Here is a 20082-nt window from a genome sequence, read left to right on the forward strand (position 1 = left end):
TTTTTTCTTTTCTTTTATATTTATTTTTGAAAAGATATGGCATAGAATATGATAATGAAAAAGTTTCAATATACTTTGATATGTGTCGTTAGAGCAAAAGAAATCAATGACATGACTAAAAACTATTTGCAATAATTTATTTTTGTGTAAAAACGTATATACTAATATATAAAAAATCTAAGCACTATGAATCTAGAAAAGATAAAATGGTCTATATTTTGGAACAGAGGAAGTAGCTATGTGATGAATGAATGATTTGTTGTGCATTATGTTGCTGCCATTTAGGCATAAAGCTGTTTGAAAATATCCAAAACCGTACGGAGACTGAAATAAGAAAAATAATAAAGGACACTAAACTCATGGCCACTTAATACAAAACTGTTTTGAAAGATACTAGCATATCTTCGTATCGTCACAAAATCCAGACTGCTTGCCGTTTCCTTGTGAACACAGCTGGATCGTGCGCGTAGCACGACGAGGCGTAAATGTACATAGAACAACCGTATGTATACATGCATTGTACAGATGATACGAGCCGGCCGGCCGGTGCCGAAACCTTCCAGTTTGGTTCCGTTCTGAACGGGCCAACGCAAATTCTGTGCTCTCTACTTGCTCTACTATAGCATGCATCTCCGGCAGCGGCCGGACGGCCGGGGGGGCAGCATCCCTCTGCGCCTCGCCGCCTCCTCATGCGCGGCTACACGAGCTGACCAACGACCATGGCGAGCGAGACCAGCAGCGGCAGCGGACGCCGCGACGAAACAGAGCCTGCAACATGCATGTGTATAGGGGATCAGCGCGGCCGGATCTGCAGATAAATTAACCGGCCAGTAAAGTCCAGGCGCAGTTGTGCATCATTGCCTTTTGGGCCGGTGGGAGGAGCCGACGAGTCGTGATTACCCGGTGGTAGTGGCGGCGGCGCGGTCGACGGCGTCGGGGCCGGCGGCGGCGCGACGCCCAGCTTGGAGCAGTCCACGCCGAAGGCGCCTGCTTGCATGCAGTTCGATCGGGGCTAGCAGCTTGAGGATCGATCTATCAAAGGATGATCTATTAATGTGACGAGATTACACGTACAGTTCTTGACGCAGGGGAAGGCGGTGAGGTTGAGGAAGTTGACGTAGCCCTCCTGGCACTCGCAGGTGTAGCTCAAGCCCTCGCCCCGCTTGCACTCTCCCGCGCCGCAGTTGATGGCCACGCACGCTGCCCCGCACAGGATCGGCATTCGACAGAGGTCAGCAATAGCATCGATCGATCATATCATACACAGCACAGCATGCAGCACAGGCCGGCCGGCAGGCATGACTAGATAGCTAGTCGCTACTCACGGTCCGTGAAGGGTATGCCCCTGGGCACGAGGCTGATGTTGTAGCAGGCCGGGTCGAAGGGGCAGTCGGGGACGATGCACGGCGCGAAGGGGAGCGGGGTCAGGTTGAAGAGCCTCGGCTGCGACCACCCGGGGTCGCAGGTGCAGTTGTACGAGGTGGTGAACAAGGGGAGCGGCCACCCAGGCATCTCGTTGCAGCTGCCCTTGCCGCACTTGGCCGTGTCGCAGATCGTCTGGCCGCCGCCGCCGGCGACCTCAGCGCACGCGAGCCCGGCCAGGACCATCGCGGCCACCGCCGCCGGCACCCCCACCGGCACCGGCACCATCATATCGCCCGGTCCCCGCGGGGCGCTCCGGCCAGTGCTGGTGGTTTACCCGGCCGGCCTTTCCAAGCGATGCTGGTGGCTGGCTGCAGCGACGCTTGCACGCACGCAGCGCTTCCGCGAGCCGGCCTAGCTCTGCTGCGTGTGCGTCGTCGCCACCTCGGGGGGGACGACAGCTGGGAAGCGGCGTCGATCGCCGCCGAGCTCGGAGGTCGGAGCTAGCGAGGCCCTGTTTGTTTCTTCTTCCCGCGCGCCGTCCTAAGTTTTATCACCTCAAGGCTCAAACTGGTTTGTCCGCTTCGTTGGCTGCTTTGGGAACCTTCTGTTCTGGACGCAAACGGAGAATTGGTCGCTCCTCTCTATAAACACTACAATAAAAATATTCGTAGCCCTATTTTTTAGAGGGCTCATAAAAAGATGATGTTGTGTCACACTCGGTTTTAATGATAAAACCGAATGCATAACTATATGTATGACAGGATCAAGTTTCATACATATAGTGACATTATAAGTGAATAATCAGCAACAGTATCACGAAAAAGAGAAAAATAACCAAAAAAACTATCAGAGTTACACAACTAATCTTGAAAACGAAGATTTCAAACTTCACATGCAATCGACTGGGGGCTGTGTACGCCTATAGCTCAGCAACATCTTCAGTAGACTTCACCACAACTTTCACCTTCTGAGCAGCAGTAAGTAAGGGTGAGTACACTTATGGTTGGTACTCAGAAAGGCCACAAGAAATAACTAGAAAATTATTTAATTTTATCTTTATATTTATTAATCATGTGAGAGTTCAAGCCACTCGTGACCATGAGCACGGCTGATATATCAGTTTTACACTCTGTAGAGGTTGTACATTTTCACCACAATTCGCGTAAAAGTTCCGAAGAACTTTAAAACCAACCACGCATATGTGCTGATCAGGCACAATACCACACTTTCGAGGTGTGATTGCATAGGAACGCTGCGAGGTCTTTACAAACATTTTCTAACATTTGACAATTCGCGCTAAGGTTTCAAGCCAAAGCGGCCATAACACTTCCTAATAAGAGTGACGCCTTAGCCAGGTCTACACTACTTAAGAGGACAGAGCTATACCCAACGACACATCCCCTCTTGCCCTTTCGGTAAGACTGTCACAAGCTAGAGTCTCTAATTAATTAGCCAAGACTAGAGCCATGTAGTATTGTGGTTGTACTGTTTTCTTGGGTGGTTCTCCATATTCCAATTAAATCATAATATTCTCATTAATAAGCATAGATAGAAGTATCGTTAGGGTCACTTGTCTTTCTCCAACGAAAAGCTACTCTTACTGCTCTTCAGCTTTTGTTCACTTGGAAAACTTAATTCTTCAATCTTCGAACAGCGATCCTTCTACTCGAAGCAATCATCAGACAACCATACAAAGCATACAAGAAGATACAACTAAGAGCAAAACACCAAAATAAAAGAAAAGTTTTAAAAGAGCGTATAAAGGATAGGGCTCGCTACTACGGTTACGAGAGCGTAAGAAATGCGGAAAACAGTGCTAAAACGAAGAAGTTATAGCTGAAATAGGATTCTAGGGGCTTATTTCTAAACGTTTTGAAAGAACAGGGGCTTTGGGTAAAGAAACCGGGGGCTAAAACATAATTAAACCCTATACTCGGGGGCTAGCGTGCAAAACTCATGCTCCTGGACGGCGGGTTCGATTTTATAAAAGTTCAGGGGTCAAAACATAAAATAAAGGTTTGTTTTGTAATTATTTTTGAACTAGAGTGGACTGCGGGTTGATTTCCTAGAAACTGTGGGACTTTTCTGCAAAACACCCTTGGGTTGACCGGTACCTGGTCTGATTTACTCGGTTTAGATCCGATCGGGGCCGTTGGATCGAGATCGGACGGCGCCAACGACTTGGGCAGAGCGAGCGGCGGCACTGGCGGCGGCGGCGGCGAGGCAGGGGCGGCGGCGCATCACCGGATTTGGCCGAAACGGCCGACCGGGACTCGAAAACGATCACGGCTAGCACTGGGAGCACAAGCGCTGCGCGGCGATCGCATCTGGGCGCTCAGGAAAGCGGAACGAGGGTCGGAGCAGGGCCCTCGGTGGAGGGCGGCGGATCAAAAGCTCCGGCGAGCTATTGCGCGCGCAAGAAACCGAGAGAGGGAGGGAAAACGGGCCTGCGGCGGGCCTCACCTTGACGCAAAGCTCTGGGCGGCTCTAGGTTGTCGGGAAAGCGGTGGAACGGTTGCGCGACGCGGAGGTTCAAGCTTCCCAACAATGGCGCGGCGGCGGCAAGGGTTTTGCGAAGCGAGGCGGCTGTGCGAGCTTGGTAGGGTTTGGGGCCACGAGCGCTACCCTTTATAGGGGTGAGGGGGAGGGCGGCCTCGGCGTGCAGGCCCAGGGGTGCACGGGGAGGCATGGGGCGGCCGGACTCCTTGAGTCCGCGTCGCACATGGCGAGGGAGACGACCCCGACAGGCGGGGCCCGCCAGTCGGTGGCAGAGAGAGGGGAGGGAGGAGGCGTCGGACTGGGCTCGCGGGAGAGGAAAATGGGCTGGCGGAGGAGTTTGGGCCACGGGGGGAAAAAAGAAGAAGAGAGGGAGGTGGGCTGGGCCAATAGATATAGGGAAAGAGAGAGAGGTTTCTTCATCTTCTTTTTTTCAACAAAAGATTCAAACAATTCAATTCAAATTTAAATTCATGAGAATTTAAACTTGAGTCGAACAACAAGCAACAAAATAATGCATTGGGGCATGAATGCAAAACAAGCCAAACATCCTTATTTAATTTAGAAAAACAGCAAACCTATTTTCTTTTATACTAATTTCCCTGTGAAGAAAGTAAATGTTGGGAAAATTTTAAAATTATGAGAAAATTATTATTTTATTTTTAATTTTAATCACATTCTGAAATCCAAAAATTTTAGGGTGTGACAGAACTACCCCCCTTAAAAGGAATCTCGTCCCGAGATTCACAAGGCTAGCAAGAGACAAAGGTTTAGATGGGTAGCTTCCAACACATATTAACTTTTTTTCGATCATTTCCTCTTACAATACATCTGCAGACATGCTTCTTTATTCTCCGCAACTCACATCAAACACTTTATGGATACTCAGTCCAATTCCCACTTTAACCATTCATTCCTTCATCGGCTTCGTTGGCCCTTCTCTTGGCTTGCTTTACCAATTTGTTTCTTGGGCTGCTTGCTTCTTTTAAACTGAAATTATTTGAAAGAGATACTCCAATCTTTGAGGTATATAGTCTGAGTACTGCCTTCATATCGGGCAACTTCTTCTAGGACTAGATCTTGGGTGCATAACTTCCTCCTTATATCTGAATGGTAACGTTGTCTTGCTTCCACTATCATTAAGCTATTTTCTCGAAGACACAAACGACCATAATGCTCACAGCATTGACTTGTTTACTAATCTCATGTTGTTACTCTATCAGTCGCTTTGGTGCTTCATAGTTCATTTTATGCTTTTCATTGTTCCATGCTTCAGCAACTTGCCTCTTCACTGGTCTGGTAGGAATCTCTTGTTTGGTCAACACCATGCGATGAGGTGATACTGTATTGGACTGCATCCTTCTTTGTAAGACCTGAGCTTGTATAGCTATTAACTTCTCTTTATCAAACGGTGGCAGAGTTGTTGAGATCTGATGGTTATCACTAGTGATATGGTTGCGGTTCTTCGGGAATAAGGCTTGCTCTATAACATGTTCTTGGTATCGACCATGGTTGGGTCCATTCCGTGTAGTCTTTGAGTTTGTGTTGGATGGTTGAGGTCACCTTTACTGGCTCTATCTTCTCGATTTCTGTTGGGTCTTGCCATTTCATTTGTTAACCATTTCAGTTCCTTGGAGGTTCCTACTATTGCTATCAATGTTGCCATGAACTTCCTTCTTGACATCCAAAGGATTAGGTAGAAAGACAGAGGATAACAAGGAGGGGGAGGTATAAAAGAAGAACCCATCTAGACAACTGATGTCATTGTAGGTAGAAGACCCACAATACACCAACAATCATTACAAAGAAACGAATCAGACAAGGTCATAAAGTCAAACATCATCATGCAAACACCGAACTCCACCAGTCAACACAGTCAAGGAATGATGCTAAACGTTGTTAATAGGGCTGCAAGGGGTACTCCTAAGTATGGTTATATCTTCCAGCTTCATCATTAATGACATGTGCATCCTTCAACTTGTCCAGCGTGGATTCCACCTTCGTGATTGTGGCGGTATAGAGGGTGTCATAACCTTGCTCAGATTTGATTCTTTGGTGGTGCTTTGAATCCTTCATCCAACTTGAGCAGGAATGTGGGTAGGTGGTAGAGCTTCCAATTGCTTTTGTCTTAATTCCTCATGATGAACTAGCATCCCCATTCTTCTGAGCACTTGGACAAGCATTAGGATACGTGGGACGGATAATCTAAATAACTTTGAATCAAAAGAGATACAAAGGATTCAAGTCAAGGGATGAATCTAAGGCGATGTTTATTTGAAAAGAAGAGGAGAGGAACAATGGAGAAAACTGGATAAAATAAAGAAAAGAGAGATATATCCACAAGGATAAGTTTTAAGAAAATCAAGGAGTGTCCAGGAGAGAGAAGAATAAACAGAAGGGTTGAGAGTGTTGAGAAACAACAAAGGGCAATTGACCAAGGATTGAGTATTAAAAAGAAAATTCATCAAGGGGACAGTAGGTCAATATAGAAAGTTTAAGATTTTACATTTGCAAATGAGCAAGTGCAAATGATAAGAGGATCAAGTAAAAAAATAAGTTATCAAGGCTTATTGAGGAAAGAAAATAGTTAAGGAGTGAGAATATTCATTGGAGGGGTTCAAGGAATAAACAGAAATAGATTTTGTATCAAAAGAAATCTTAGAAAACGACCATTACTAACTAGGCTTACGTCCTACAGTCGATACAGCTCTGATATCACTTCTGTCACACCTGGTTTTAAGGACAAAACCGAATGCATAATTATATGTATGCCAGGATTAAATTTCATACATATAGTGACATTATAAGTGAATTATCGGCAACAGTATCACGAAAAAGAGAAAAAATAACAAAAAGACTATCAGAGTTACACAACTTATCCTGGAAACGAAGGATTCAAACTTCACAGGCAATCGACTGGGGGTTGTGTATGCCTAGAACTCAGCAACATCTTCAGTAGACTTCACCACAACTTTGACCTTCTGAGCAGCAGTAAGCAAGGGTGAGTACACTTATGCAGTGGCGGAGCTAGAAATGAACTGTAGGGGGGCTATTTTCCGTGACCAAGAACTGAGGAGAAGGAAAGTCTGTCCTTGGTAGGTGGCGTTAGGGATTGGACGAATCACAAACTGATTGGAAATGGTGGATTGCGGCAGCTGGAGTCTGATTCTTCTCGCGGCACGCTGTGGAGGCCGGTGAGCGACGGACGATGGAGACCGCAGACCGGAGGACGGGGGGCGACGAGACAACGGACGAGCGCCGATGCGGCCGTCATCCCGGCATTGCGTGCCATCTGCAACTTCTGGCGTGGCTGCCAGCCTAGTTCAGTGGGTGTACACGAGATGAGATGGGCCTTCAAGGCTTCAATTTTGCATACACCAATGTAATTTCATTTGGGTCAAGGGGGCCACGGCCCACTTTTGCCTCCATGTAGCTCCGCCACTGCACTTATGGTTGGTACTCAGCAAGGCCACAAGAAATAACTAGAAAATAATTTAATTTCATCTTTATATTTTTTAATCATGTGAGGGTCCAAACCGCTCGTGACTGTGAGCACGGCTGATATATCAGTTTTACACTCTGCAGAAGTTGTACACTTTCACCACAATTCAAGTAAAAGTTCCGAAGAATTTTGAACCCAACTACGCATATGTGCTGATCAGGCACAATACCACACTTTCGATGTGTGATTGCATAGGGACGCTATGAGGTCTTTACAATGATTTCCTAACATGTGACAATCCGCTAAGGTTTCAAGCCAAAGCGGCCATAACACTTCCTAATAAGAGTGATACCTTAGCCAGGTCTACACTACTTAAGAGGACAGAGCTATACCCAACGACGCATCCCCTCTTGCCCTTTCAGTTAGACTGTCACAAGCTAGAGTCTCTAATTAATTAGCCAAGACCAAAGCCATGTAGTATTGTGGTTGTACTGTTTTCTTGGGTGGTTCTCCATATTCCAATTAAATCATAATATTCTTATAAATAAGCATAGATAGAAGTATGGTTAGGGTCACTTGCCTTTCTCCAATAAAAATCTACTCTTACTGCTCTTCAGCTTTTGCTCACTTGGAAAACTTGATTCTTCAATCTTCGAACAGCGATCCTTCTACTCGAAGCAATCATCTGACAACCATACAAAGCAAACAAGAAGATACAACTAAGAGCAATACACCAAAATAAAAGAAAAGTTTTAAAAGAGCGTACTAAAGGATAGGGCTCGCTGCTACTGTTACGAGAGCGCAAGAAACGTGGAAAACGGAGCTAAAACGAAGAAGTTATAGCTAAAACAGGGTTTTAGAGGCCTATTTCTAAACGTTTTGAAAGAACAGGGGCTCTGGGCAACGAAACCGGGGGCTAAAACATAATTAAACCCTATACTCGGGGGCTAGCATGCAAAACTCCAGCTCCTGGACAGTGGGTTCAATTTTAGAAAAGTCTAGGGGTCCAAACATAAAATAAAGGTCTGTTTTGTAATTATTTTTTAAATGGAGTGGACCGCGGGTTGATTTCCTAGAAACTGTGGGACTTTTCTGCAAAACACCCTAGGGTTGACCGGTACCTGGTCTGATTAACTCGGATTAGATCCGATCGGGGCCGTTGGATCGAGATCGGACGGCGGTAGCGGCTTGGGCGGAGCGAGCAGCGGTGCTGGCGCCTGCGGCGAGGCAGGGGCGGTGGCGCATCGCCGGATTTGGCCGAAACGGCCATTTGGGAGCACAAGTGTTGTGCAGCGATCGCATCTGGACGCTCAGGAAGGCGGAACGAGGGTCGGAGCATGACCCTCGGCGGCGGATGGTGGAGCAAAAGCTCCGGTGAGCTATTGCGCGCGTGAGAAAGAGAGAGAGGGAGGGAAAACAGGCCTGCGGCGGGCCTCACCTCGACACGAAGCTCTGGGAGGCTCTAGGTCGTCGGGGAAGCAGCGGAATGGCAGCGCAACGCGGAGCTTCGAGCCTCCCAACAATGGCGCGGCGGCGGCTAGCGTTTTGCTAAGCGAGGCGGCTACGCGAACTTGGTAGGGTTTGGGGCCGCGGGCGCTGCCCTTTATAGGGGTGAGAGGTAGGGCGGCCTCGGCGTGCAGGCCCAGGGGTGCGCAAGGAGGCATGGGGCGGCCGGACTCCTTGAGTCCGCGTCGCACACGGGGAAGGAGACGACCCCGACAGGCAGGGCCCGCCTGTCGGTGGCAGAGAGAGGAGAGGGAGGGGGAGTCGGGCTGGGCTCGTGGGAGAGGAAAATGGGCTAGCGGGGGAGTTTGGGCCGCAGGGGAAAAAAGAAGGAGAGAGGGAGGTGGGCTGGGCCAAAAGATATAGGGAAAGAGAGAGAGGTTTCTTCTTCTTCTTTTCAACAAAAGATTCAAACAATTCAATTCAATTTTAAATTCAAGAGAATTTAAACTCAAGTTGAACAACAAGCAACAAAATAATGCATTGCGGCATGAATGCAAAACAAACCAAACTTCCTTATTTAATTTAGAAAACAACCAATCTATTTTCTTTTATACCAATTTCCCTGTGAAGAAAATAAATGTTGGAAAATTTTTAAAATTATGAGAAAATTGAAGATTTATTTTTAATTTTAATCACATCTTGAAATCCAAAAATTTTACGGTGTGACATGTTGCTATGAATTTATTCCGGAAATTCATTTAATCCAAAATTGCAAAAACATAAACAAGTAAAAAATTTAGCATAAGTTTATTGTGATCTAAAGAGCTAGAAAAAAATATTAAAAGCATATTTCAGTGTATACAGTGATTATGAGTGTGGAAATCACAATTGATTCTTTTGTGGGGCTCATATAATTAGCGCGCGCCAGGAGGAATACCAAGGCTAGATCTTAGACAGCAGGTGATTTTCTTTTTAGGTAAAGTTTCTCTCTCCACGATTTTATACATTTAGAAAGTTACTTACAATATACGTATGTATAACTTTTTTTCAACACAACTATTAGATGATAATTTTGCAGCACAACTTTTACGGTACTTATAACTTTTATACACAATTTTTTAACATAACACTTACAAATTTTACGCATAACCCTTTTAGCCTCCTTACTAAATGATAATTTTAATTTGAACATAAGTTCCATGAAACTTCTGGGACTACAACTTTGATGCATAAGTTTGTCATACAGCTTGTAAATAACATGTCGAGATAAGTTTTCAACACAACTTCTATGAAAATGTAATCAGGAAGATTTCTCGGGCAACATTTTATGTACAAGTTCATCATACAACTTGTAAGCACAATGTTCAATATATTTTTTTAGTACAATATTTTTAAAACCTTTGTCAAGAGAATTATTTTAGAGAAACTCATAGTAGAAAGTAAAAGGAAAAACCTGGAAAAAACGAGAGAGAAAGAATGATAGCTGCTCCATTACGGAACACAGAGGAAAAAATTAGAAAAGAAAAAAGAGAAAACAAAACAATACCAAGAATTTTTTTAATTTTAATCCTTTTTAATCTAAATTTTTAATAATAACATGTGTGGATCTAAATTTTCAAGAAGTAGCCCTTTTGGTCACACCGAAACTTATGGCGCGACTCCCTGAAGGGTCGCGCCAAATTATTTGGTGTGACCAACTTACCACGCTGGCTGCTCTGCTGACTTGGCAAGGCTCAGTCGTGCCACGCGCCACATGCTTTGGCGCGACTCTTCAGCGAGTCGTGCCGCGCGGCATGGCGTGACTCCTAAGTGAGTCATGTCGTGTGGCAAGGCGCGACCTTTCAGGGAGTCGCGCCGTGTAGCGTGGCGCGACTCAACTTAATAAATGAGACCACTTTTTTCTTCTTTCTCCTTCCTTTTTTTTCCTCCCATCCCCACCCAACCTGATCTTCATGGCACCGCCTCTCCCCCCTCTAAATCCACTCTATCCTCCACCCGATTCGAAGGGGAAACGAAGAGAAATCAATTCTTGTAGGTAACTCCTCCATTCTAACTAATTGATTTTCCTCTATTTCCTGGATTTTCTAGAATTTGAGTTGGTTGAGGTTATTATGGCGATCGCGCTTGCATTTTCTCTGGAAACTCTTGTTTAATAGCTGAAGTTAAACACTAATTTCAATTGAAACTATTGGCTCTATTATGTTGCGAAAGTAATTTCTTAGCGAAATCTATGCTGCATTGCAATGGAGATCTATTTCATATCCGTTGTGCAGCTCATGTCCTTAATCTTATTGTAAAAAATTATTTGGAAGTAATTAATGGAGTAATCAATGATATAAGAGAGAGCGTGAAGTACATTAAGAGTTCCCCATCTACAAAGGAGAAATTTGAGGAGATAATAGCAGAGATGAGCATAGATTGTGGGAGTCATCCTACGTGTGATATGTTGGAGTCATCTTTTCATTTAGAGAAGCTTTTTATGAGTTAGAAAGGCAGGACCACAACTACATATACTTCTCGTCATTTGAAGAATGGCAAAGGGCTAAAGTAATTTGCAATTTGTTAAAGGTATTCGAAAAAGTGATCAATGTTGTTTCCGGTTCAAAATACCCCACATCTAATCTTTATTTTCATAAAATGTGGAGTGTGAAAAAAGTACTAGACAAAGAAACATCAAGTCAAAACCAAATTATTGCATTTATGGTGACAGAAATAAAGAGAAAGTTTGAGAAATATTGGAAAATCTAATACTCAAATTGCATACCAGTTATACTTCATCCTCGATTCAAGTTTGGATTTGTTGAGTTTCGCTTAAACAAGATTTTTGGAGACATAGCTAGTGTTCACATTGATTAAGTAGGTAAAGCTATAAAAAATTTGAATAACGGATACTCATCCCATCAGAAACAGATTCTAACTTGTATGGCCCGTGATGTATTGCTTATAACAGCATCTACTGTTGCAGCTGAGTCTGCATTCAGTACGGGTGGACGAATCGTCACTGACCATAGGACCGAGCTATCAGGCAACACAGCCGAGTCATATACATTTGTATCGCATTTAAATCAATAATGAAATTCAATCTTGATTTACAAGTCTCTTCGAATGAATGACACCTTTCAATATGAAATTCTCCTTGTCTCTTAGAATTCTTTGGACTTGATCATTATCGGTTTTCTTTCTCACGCCAAGCCGTCGCTTACGTAGCCTCTTGAAACTCGCATTTCACAAGAGCCCTCTTGAACTCACATTGTCTTGTGCCAGTAGAATGAAAACCATTTCTTCAATTGATTTGATCATTAGCAAGTCTTCTACTTTGAGACCTCACATTTGTATTAAATCATACTTCTTTTTATTTTTTATACATGCTAGATCAATATACGTCATATACATTTCTTATAACAAGATTCTTCAGATTTGAGACTATGCATAAGCATATAACTTTGTCTCATTTACAATACCTTTGCTTGTCAATATTATCTCATTTGATCATAGCATAACACACGTCTTGTTGTATGAACCTTTTGTTGTTAAACATTAGTCCATCTCTTCACATAGATGACTGATATCATGATTAATTTCTGCTCATATATTGAACAAGATGGTTAGTTTTTTAATCATGATGTCAATCAATCCACCAAAATCCACTTGGAACCTAGATGCTTTTTGGTGGATTGATTGATGCTTTTTGAATTTGGCTCTTGCTTCTCTTTCTTATGATCAAGTTCAACCAATGTTTGTCGCGAATGATCCGTTATATGTTGTATTTTTATGAATTCGCTCAGCAAGTTCTATATCACAATTATGTGGTTTACGTCTTTTTTGAGCAATAAATTTTCATTTTAAGTTATTGGGTTGGTTATGCTGATTCGACCACTGTTGCAGTCATGAATGCTTTTTTTTGCACTACAGTTATCAGTAGTATTTCTACAGGGCCGGAGGACTGTTTTGAGATCGTATATCTCGACAGGTGTCTGCAGCCTGCTTGATTTATTCCGCACAAATCTGACAGGAGATTAGCAGGACACCTAATCTAAATTGGCAGGCTCCTGCAGAGCCATTAATTAGTGCATACAAGTGAGGCGGGTAGCCCTACAATGTCTGCAGATGGGCCCGCTTGCATCTTGAGGCGGCGCCATGGAGGTCAAGTCGGGTGGGAGGGGCAGGGGGAAGAAAAGAAGGAGGAAGAAGAGGTCAAGTTAAGTCTGCGCCACGCCGCACGGCGCGAATCTCTGAAGGGTCGTGCCATGCCTGACGGCACGACTATTTTAACAGTCACGCTACGCTGCACGGCACGACTCGCTGAAGAGTCATGCCAAAGCATGTGGCGCGACTCAGTCTTGCCAAGTGCGTGGCAGGTTGATCACGCCAAAGCATATGGCACGACCCTTCAGTGAGTCGCGTCACGAGTTTTGGCATAACCAAAAAAGCTACTTCTTGAAAATTTAGATCCACACAAATTATTATTTAAATATTAAATTGAAAAGGTTGAAATTAAAAAAAATTCCATACCTGAGCTGTTACGTCGGTGGGCACGACAGCGGCAACGTCGCATGCCAGGAAGCGCTGCTGCAACGTGCGATTGTTGTTTTGGATTTGAGTCCAACACTCCTCCATCCCCTCCAAAACAAACCTAACAGCAGGCCCATAGTTACTGTTGTTATTTTTGCATATAAAATTTTGTTAACTGTTCTTGTTACTATTGCATCTTCGAAAAGGTATTTTTCTAAGCTCAAGTTATTGAAATCTTATTTGCATTGCGTTCTACTATGACGCAAAAAAGACTCAATGGATTGGTGACAATAGCAATTGAAAATGATATCTTGGAGATCAACTACGAAGATATACACTCTAGTATTTTTCTCTCACACTAAACCAGCACCAGCCACTAGCCAGCGAGCAGTATTTTTCTCTCATAATAAATCAGCACCAGCCATCAGCAACAGCATAGCGAGCAGAGGCATAATTGAAGATTTCATTTCTAAGAATACGAGAAGGATGCTGCTCTTTAGTAGACCATGAGATTAGCTGTATTTTTATAGTTTTACCATTCTCGTGATATATTTCGAAATAGTGTTTGAAATAATACGTACTAAAGCTATATAATTGTATACCCGCAAAAAAAATAATTGTATGAAAAAAATATATTAGTTAGATTTAATATATTATTCTTATATATTTTAGAACACCACTTTACATTTGGTCCTGGGTCTCGAATTCGGAGACGGCCCTGCCTAACAGTGACAGTGACGGAGAGGCCACCATTTATGTCACACAAATAAGGACAAATGCTTTAATAATCACTTTTAATAATCACTTCTCCCATCACAGGAGTCGTGCATCCGCATCTCGCTCGTGCATGCGGCTCTATATAGAAGAGTGGCCGCGCCTCAGCCAACTCCATTGCATCCCATCAATCAGCAGCCAGGCGCTCGGCGACTGTTTCCGAGTGCTATATTTGACACTCGGCGAACATTTTTGAAAAACCTAAATAAAACACTTTACTGAGTGCTATCTGACACTCTGTGATGATTTGCACAGAATATTAAAAAAAATCACAGTCGCGACTCCTTGTCGGCGCCGCCGCTGGAGACAGCACCGCGTCGCGCCTGGCTCCCGGCCACCATCGCCACCAGCCCTATCCCCTTGACTACCGCCCCTCCACACCGGCCGCCGTGCTCGCGCGCCGCCGGCCGCCGTAGCCTCGGGGAGGCTCGCGCCGCTGGTGCTCGAGGCGCTGGAGCAGGCAGCAGGGAGGAGGTGGAGCACGGAGGTCGGCACCGGAGGGAGCAGAGGGGCCAGCCGTGGAGGGAAGCTCGAGGCCGTGCCCGCCGGAGGGAGCTCGAGCCGCACCGCCGCCGGAGGGAACTCGAGACGCGCCGCCGGAGGAAGGGGAGGGGCCGCCGCAGGAGGGAGAGAGATCCGGCGACAGGAGGCCGGCGCGGGCGCGGATCCGTCAGCGGGAGGTCGGCGGCGGCGACCTGGCATCGGCGACGGGAGGGGAGCGGCGCCAGGGCAAGGCCGGAGCCTCTGCGCGCGCCACTGCAGCGGGAGGGGACCCGGGAACCGGCGGCAGCGGCTCGAGAAGGAGGGGAGGGGAGCAGGGGAAAGCACCGGAGCTCGGCCGCCGCGGACTGGCTTGAGGGGAGGGGCTCGGGCCGGAGGCGGACTGGCTGCGGGTCTCGGCGGCGGGAGGGAGAAGAAGTGGAGGTGCTCGGGCTGTGCGGTGCAGGATGGAGTGAGGGAGAGAGAGGAAGGTCTTATCCGGTTGGGGAGGAGAGAGCCAATGAGAGAGAAGTTTGGGAGGAGTTTTTGTTATCGCCATAAAGCAGAAGGTTAAGAAGGCTTGTAAATCGGCTCCTGCGTGAGCATTTGGGCCACATGGGCCATGTATCTTTAGATTTAGTTCAAGATTAGAGATAGAGTCCGATCGGGACAAGATAGAATTAGATTGTTTCCCAAGTCTCCGGACTATAAATATGTACCCTATGTTATTCATGAAAAAAGAACGTCATCACGTCTCGTAAACAACAACTCTCGGCGCATCGCCACGCCTAATCCTAGGGTTTCATCCAAATAAGCGTCATGCTGGCCTGATCGCTTCTTGCGATCAGGGCAGTGTTGTCCTTACTTTACCTTAGTATTACTCGTACTGAAGCATTTTTATGGCGAGTAATGCTAGTTATCCTGATATTTGTAGCACGGCTTTTAGTAGATCCGTTGTGCTTTTGTTGTTAATTGTCTACGAATATCATGTTGTCTTTACGCGATCATGTCATCATCTTATACTAGCTCTTGTTGCATAGAGTTAGCTGCGTAAGGGCAACACTCTGCTTCTTTTCAATCTAATAGATCTAATCTGTTATGGTTTGCTCTTATTCTTAAGAGTTGGCGTAATATCTGCTAGGTTAGGCCTTGCAAACGGATTGGATGATCCGGTGACGTGTTAGATGCTTTGCTTTAGTCTTAACAGGGAATTGATCCAGGAATCGGCTCTTGATAGTTCTTAGGCCTCTGTTTTGGGTTATGGTTTAGTTATCTGTTACGTTCATTAGGCTCAATCACGTGTAGGATGTTCCGATCTAATAGTGAAGCTTTTACCGTCGTGGATTAGATTAGTTAGATTTAATTGAAGCAGCTTTACAGTTATTTGCTTTATTCACCAATATCCGGATGCAAACAGATCCAATCTGACACCGGGACTCGATCGGCTCTTTAAAGCCGATGCAAGAGTCGTCCCGGGGAGCCGACCACGGCTCGAACTTATGTTTCCACGTGTTTGTGTATGCAGGCAAATCATTACAAGCACGTTCACACCTTCCTGATCGGGTATAAGTCAGGTGGCACGCCCGACATTCTCCGGAATCTCCGGGCGCGTGACGGAATTGCGGGCCGTCGACGAGGGAGCAGTGCCTGCCAGCGCTCCGGTGACCTCCCGGCATTTCGTGTTGCATGTCGCTGCTCGCCGGTGGGTTTCAACCGACAACACATTCTGGCACGCCTGGTGGGACCTTCATCAACAATAACGCCCACCGCAGAGATGACAGGAGCCCACCGCCTGGTGAACGAACTCGAGTGCATGGCACATCGCGTTGTCCAGGAGGTTATCAAGAACCAGTACTCCCCGTCAGGACCAATCTTGGGGAGCCACAGGGGAGAAGCTGCATTGCAATCTAGGCCGCCAGTGTCCTACTCGCTCACGGCAGCAGGACAACAAAATTCGCCAATCTATGTTGTCCACAAGATTGGTGGTGACCCCGGAGAAGGCCAGTTCCTGACCGAGCCACCCAAGGAGATCCCGTACGGCTACACGTGCGCATACATCCCTGACAGCGTCAATCCAACACGCTCGGTGCAGTTGGTAAGCCCAGGAGCTTTTGGAGCAGACACGGAGAAACAAGCGTGGCTGGCAAAGTACGCTACCGGGCCGAGTGCTGAGCCATCGGCCCCAGGAGTCCTTAGTGTGGAGCAGGTCAGTGCAATACTGAGAGACCAGTTTGGCATCCTGCCCAAGAGAAAAGCGATGGGCTATTCCAAGCCGTATCTAAGTGACTACGACTTGATCCCATTGCCACCCAAGTATCGGCTCTCTCAGTTCACCAAGTTCAACGGGTCAGAAGGAGCCAGCTCCATTGAGCATGTGAGCCGGTACTTAACGCAGCTTGGGATGATCTCAGTATCGGATTCGCTGAGGGTCCGATTCTTCGGCCAATCTCTTACAGGCCCAGCTTTTGGATGGTACGCGTCATTGGCACCAGATTCGATTCAAACTTGGAGGCAGTTGGAAGATCAGTTCCATACCCAGTATCACTCAGAGGCTGCTGAAGCTGGGATTGCCGACCTCACACAAGTCAGGCAGAAGTGAGGAGAGACTGTGTCGGAATACATACAGCACTTCAGAGAGGTCAAGAATCGATGCTACTCATCACGCATTACGGAAAAGGAGGCAGTCGATCTAGCAGTTCTGGGACTCGCTAAGCCAATCAAGGATATGGCTTTCCAGTTAGAGTTCGCATCTCTGGCGCACCTGGTGCAGAAGCTTACGGCGTACGAGCTTTACAATCCTGAGCTGTACCAAGATAAGTTCAAGCGCCATGTGAACATGGCCCAAGCGGATGAATCTGATGACTCTGGCGAGGAGCAGGAGGTGGCCGTGGCAGAGTGGACTCGGGGGGGGGGGGGGGCAAACCCCGTCCCGTGCAAATGGGTCAAACAGCAGGGGCTTGTGAAGGGCTTCGACTTCGATGTGGCCAAAGCAGAGCAGATATTTGATCTGCAGCTCAAAGAGAAATAGCTGAAGCTCCCAGAGAATCACAAGCTACCAACTGCACAAGAGCTGTAGGGGAGACTATATTGTAAATGGCATCACTCGTTCACTCATGCCACGAGTGAATGTAAGGAGCTGCGTCGTCAGATTCAATTGGCTATCGAGCAAGGCCGATTAATCCTGGCTCAACACACGATGAAGGTCGACACGAAGCCCTTCCCACAAGCCAACGTGGTAGAGTTGTCGGACTTCACTCCTACGGGCCAGAATTTTTCATTCCAGATCAACATGGCGGGGCCCGTACGTCGTCGTGACGAGCAAAGGAGAGAGGTCGTTTCTGGCAAATGGCCCAAGGATCAAAATGAGCCAGGGCAATAGCATATTACTGAAGAGCAAATGCGTCACATCCGTAATCAGCTTCCAGCTTCTGATCGGCTTCTGGAAAAATATGAATATCAGCACAAGCTGTGTCGCCGATATCAATCGGAAGAAGAGGAGTATGAGTGCCGCACAGGGAGGACGCTGGGAAGGCGCCAGGCTATACGCGACCACTGGCATTGCCCGTTCTTCAGGTACTGCTGGAATTCCGGCATGAGCCGATTGCCCACTATAGATGATTGTCTGGAGTGCAGGCCTCGGACACGCCAGTCCGGCGAGACATCGGTGTTCCTGCGTTTGGGCCTAAAGTGCATCACGACGAACATATTGAGCAGCCGGCCAGGGGCGATTTCGAGCCAGAAGAAGAAGACATGTACCATCGCCCACGGTGGTGCCTGACGGGCTTAATCGCTCGTAGAAGCGCAGAGTGCAGCGCTTGCGCAATCTAGAAGAGGCAGAAGCAAAATACCTTGACGTGCTGAGGAAGGCACGTCCGGATCTTGCGGAACAGGTCAGGCACCCGCGAAGGGTGGAAAGGCGCCCTCCAAGAAAAGAGTGGCGCCCCAAGCAGGCAAAAGCTGACGAGAAGCCATCGGCTGATGTGAACATGGTGTTCGTGCTCCCGTTAGAATTCCGGGCACCCCAACCGGAGGATTTGCCTATTACACAGTTGGATCTTGGCCCCCAGCCGATCATCTTCGAGAAGCCAAAGGAAAAGAGCTACAAACATTTGAAGGGGCTGTATCTCAAGGGCTTCATCAACGGTAAACCCGTTAACAGGATGTTGGTTGACACCGGTGCTGCAGTCAACCTGATGCCATATTCAGTGCTGCGCCGGTTGGGGCGTGCTTCTGCCGACCTAATCAAGACCAACGTGACGCTCAATGACTTCAACGGGCAGCCATCAGAGGCCATGGGGGTTCTTAACGTGGAGTTGACAGTGGGCCGCAAGACGATCCCGACTTCGTTCTTCATCGTCAACAGGAAGAGTACATACACGGTGTTGCTTGGGAGAGATTGGATTCACACCAACTGTTGTATCCCTTCCACAATGCATCAGTATCTGGTCCAATGGGATGGCGATGAAGTAGAAGTGGTCCCTGCAGACGATTCCAGCGAGGTCTCGCTCGCAGATATGAACGCCTGGGACGCAGAAGGACAAGAGCCGATCTCAGGGATTTCACTACAAGACTGTGATCGGATCGAGGCGACAAAAAACGGATTGAGGCTGGTCTTATCCACCGGCCTCACAGAGTAGACACGTCCTGGCATGCTACGGGGTGTGATAAAGTTAGAGAGGCCGGTCCCAGCGACCGGCCCCAAAAAATAGAAAAATCCTATTTGGGGACGGAATTGTTACATCATGTACATACGATGGCCTGGTCTGACAGTTGGCTACTCATTGACTATTTGGTTTCGAATGATAATGGAAGTATAAAAACGGCCAGCCCATGCGGTTGGCCAAATAATTTTTCTTGTCATCTCCCTGTGTTTGCCGCTGATCTTGTGGATAATGAAGACTCGCCTGCGTTTGCAGCTAGTTTTTTAAACGACGGCAAGCTGGGATACGGGTTCACGTCAGCTGATGATTTGGAAGAGGTTGACATCGGTCCTGGGGATAAGCCACGGCCGACATTTATCAGCAAAAAGTTGGATCTGGTCTTGCGTGAGGAGATGATTGCACTGCTGAAAGAGTAACGAGATTGTTTCGCATGGGACTACACTGAGATGCCCGGTCTAGACAGAAGCATCGTCGAGCATCGGCTCCCCCTCAAGAAAGGGTTTCGACCGTTTCAGCAACGAGCACGTCAGATGAAGGCCGAAGTCCTAGAAGAAGTCAAGAAAGAGGTGGAGAAGATGTTGGATGCTGGGTTCATCAGGCCGTGCCGGTATGCAGAATGGATCTCTAGCGTGGTACCGGTACAAAAGAAGGATGGCTGATGGCGTGTCTGCGTCGATTTTAGAGATCTCAACAGAGCGACGCCGAAGGACGAATACCTGATGCCTGTTGCAGAGACATTGATCAACGCAGCTGCCAGCCACAAAATGATGAGTTTTATGGACGGTAATGCTGGCTACAACCAGATCTTCATGGCCCCAGAAGACGTGAACAGGACCGCGTTCAGAGTACCAGGCGCGGTCGGCTTGTTCGAGTACTTGGTTATGACCTTTGGATTGAAAAATGCCG

At 46.9% G+C, this 20082-nt stretch overlaps 1 protein-coding gene across 1 annotated transcript; it reads right to left on the reverse strand.

The window, feature by feature from the left end:
• Positions 1-793: 793 nt before the first annotated feature.
• Positions 794-1650, reverse strand: LOC120647889 (neurogenic locus notch homolog protein 3-like). Its single transcript, XM_039924702.1, has 3 exons — positions 1326-1650; positions 1075-1200; positions 794-987 (listed from the first exon to the last, which is right to left on the reverse strand). Exons 1-3 carry the CDS (start codon positions 1648-1650, stop codon positions 794-796), a joined length of 645 nt encoding a protein of 214 aa, XP_039780636.1.
• Between the last annotated feature and the right edge of the window lie 18432 nt (positions 1651-20082).

The sequence above is a fragment of the Panicum virgatum genome, chromosome 9K (genome assembly GCF_016808335.1).
Source record: "Panicum virgatum strain AP13 chromosome 9K, P.virgatum_v5, whole genome shotgun sequence".
Lineage (NCBI taxonomy): Eukaryota > Viridiplantae > Streptophyta > Magnoliopsida > Poales > Poaceae > Panicum > Panicum virgatum.

What these genes read in the sequence shown, in the direction of transcription:
- LOC120647889 (XM_039924702.1), bottom strand. Translation starts at nt 1,650, where the DNA reads ATGGTGCCGGTGCCGGTGGGGGTGCCGGCGGCGGTGGCCGCGATGGTC. An exon ending in GGGCATACCCTTCACGGACC is followed by an intron (nt 1,201 to 1,325) that starts GTGAGTAGCGAC and finishes TGTGCGGGGCAG; the next exon opens with CGTGCGTGGCCATCAACTGC. An exon ending in CTTCCCCTGCGTCAAGAACT is followed by an intron (nt 988 to 1,074) that starts GTACGTGTAATC and finishes GCATGCAAGCAG; the next exon opens with GCGCCTTCGGCGTGGACTGC.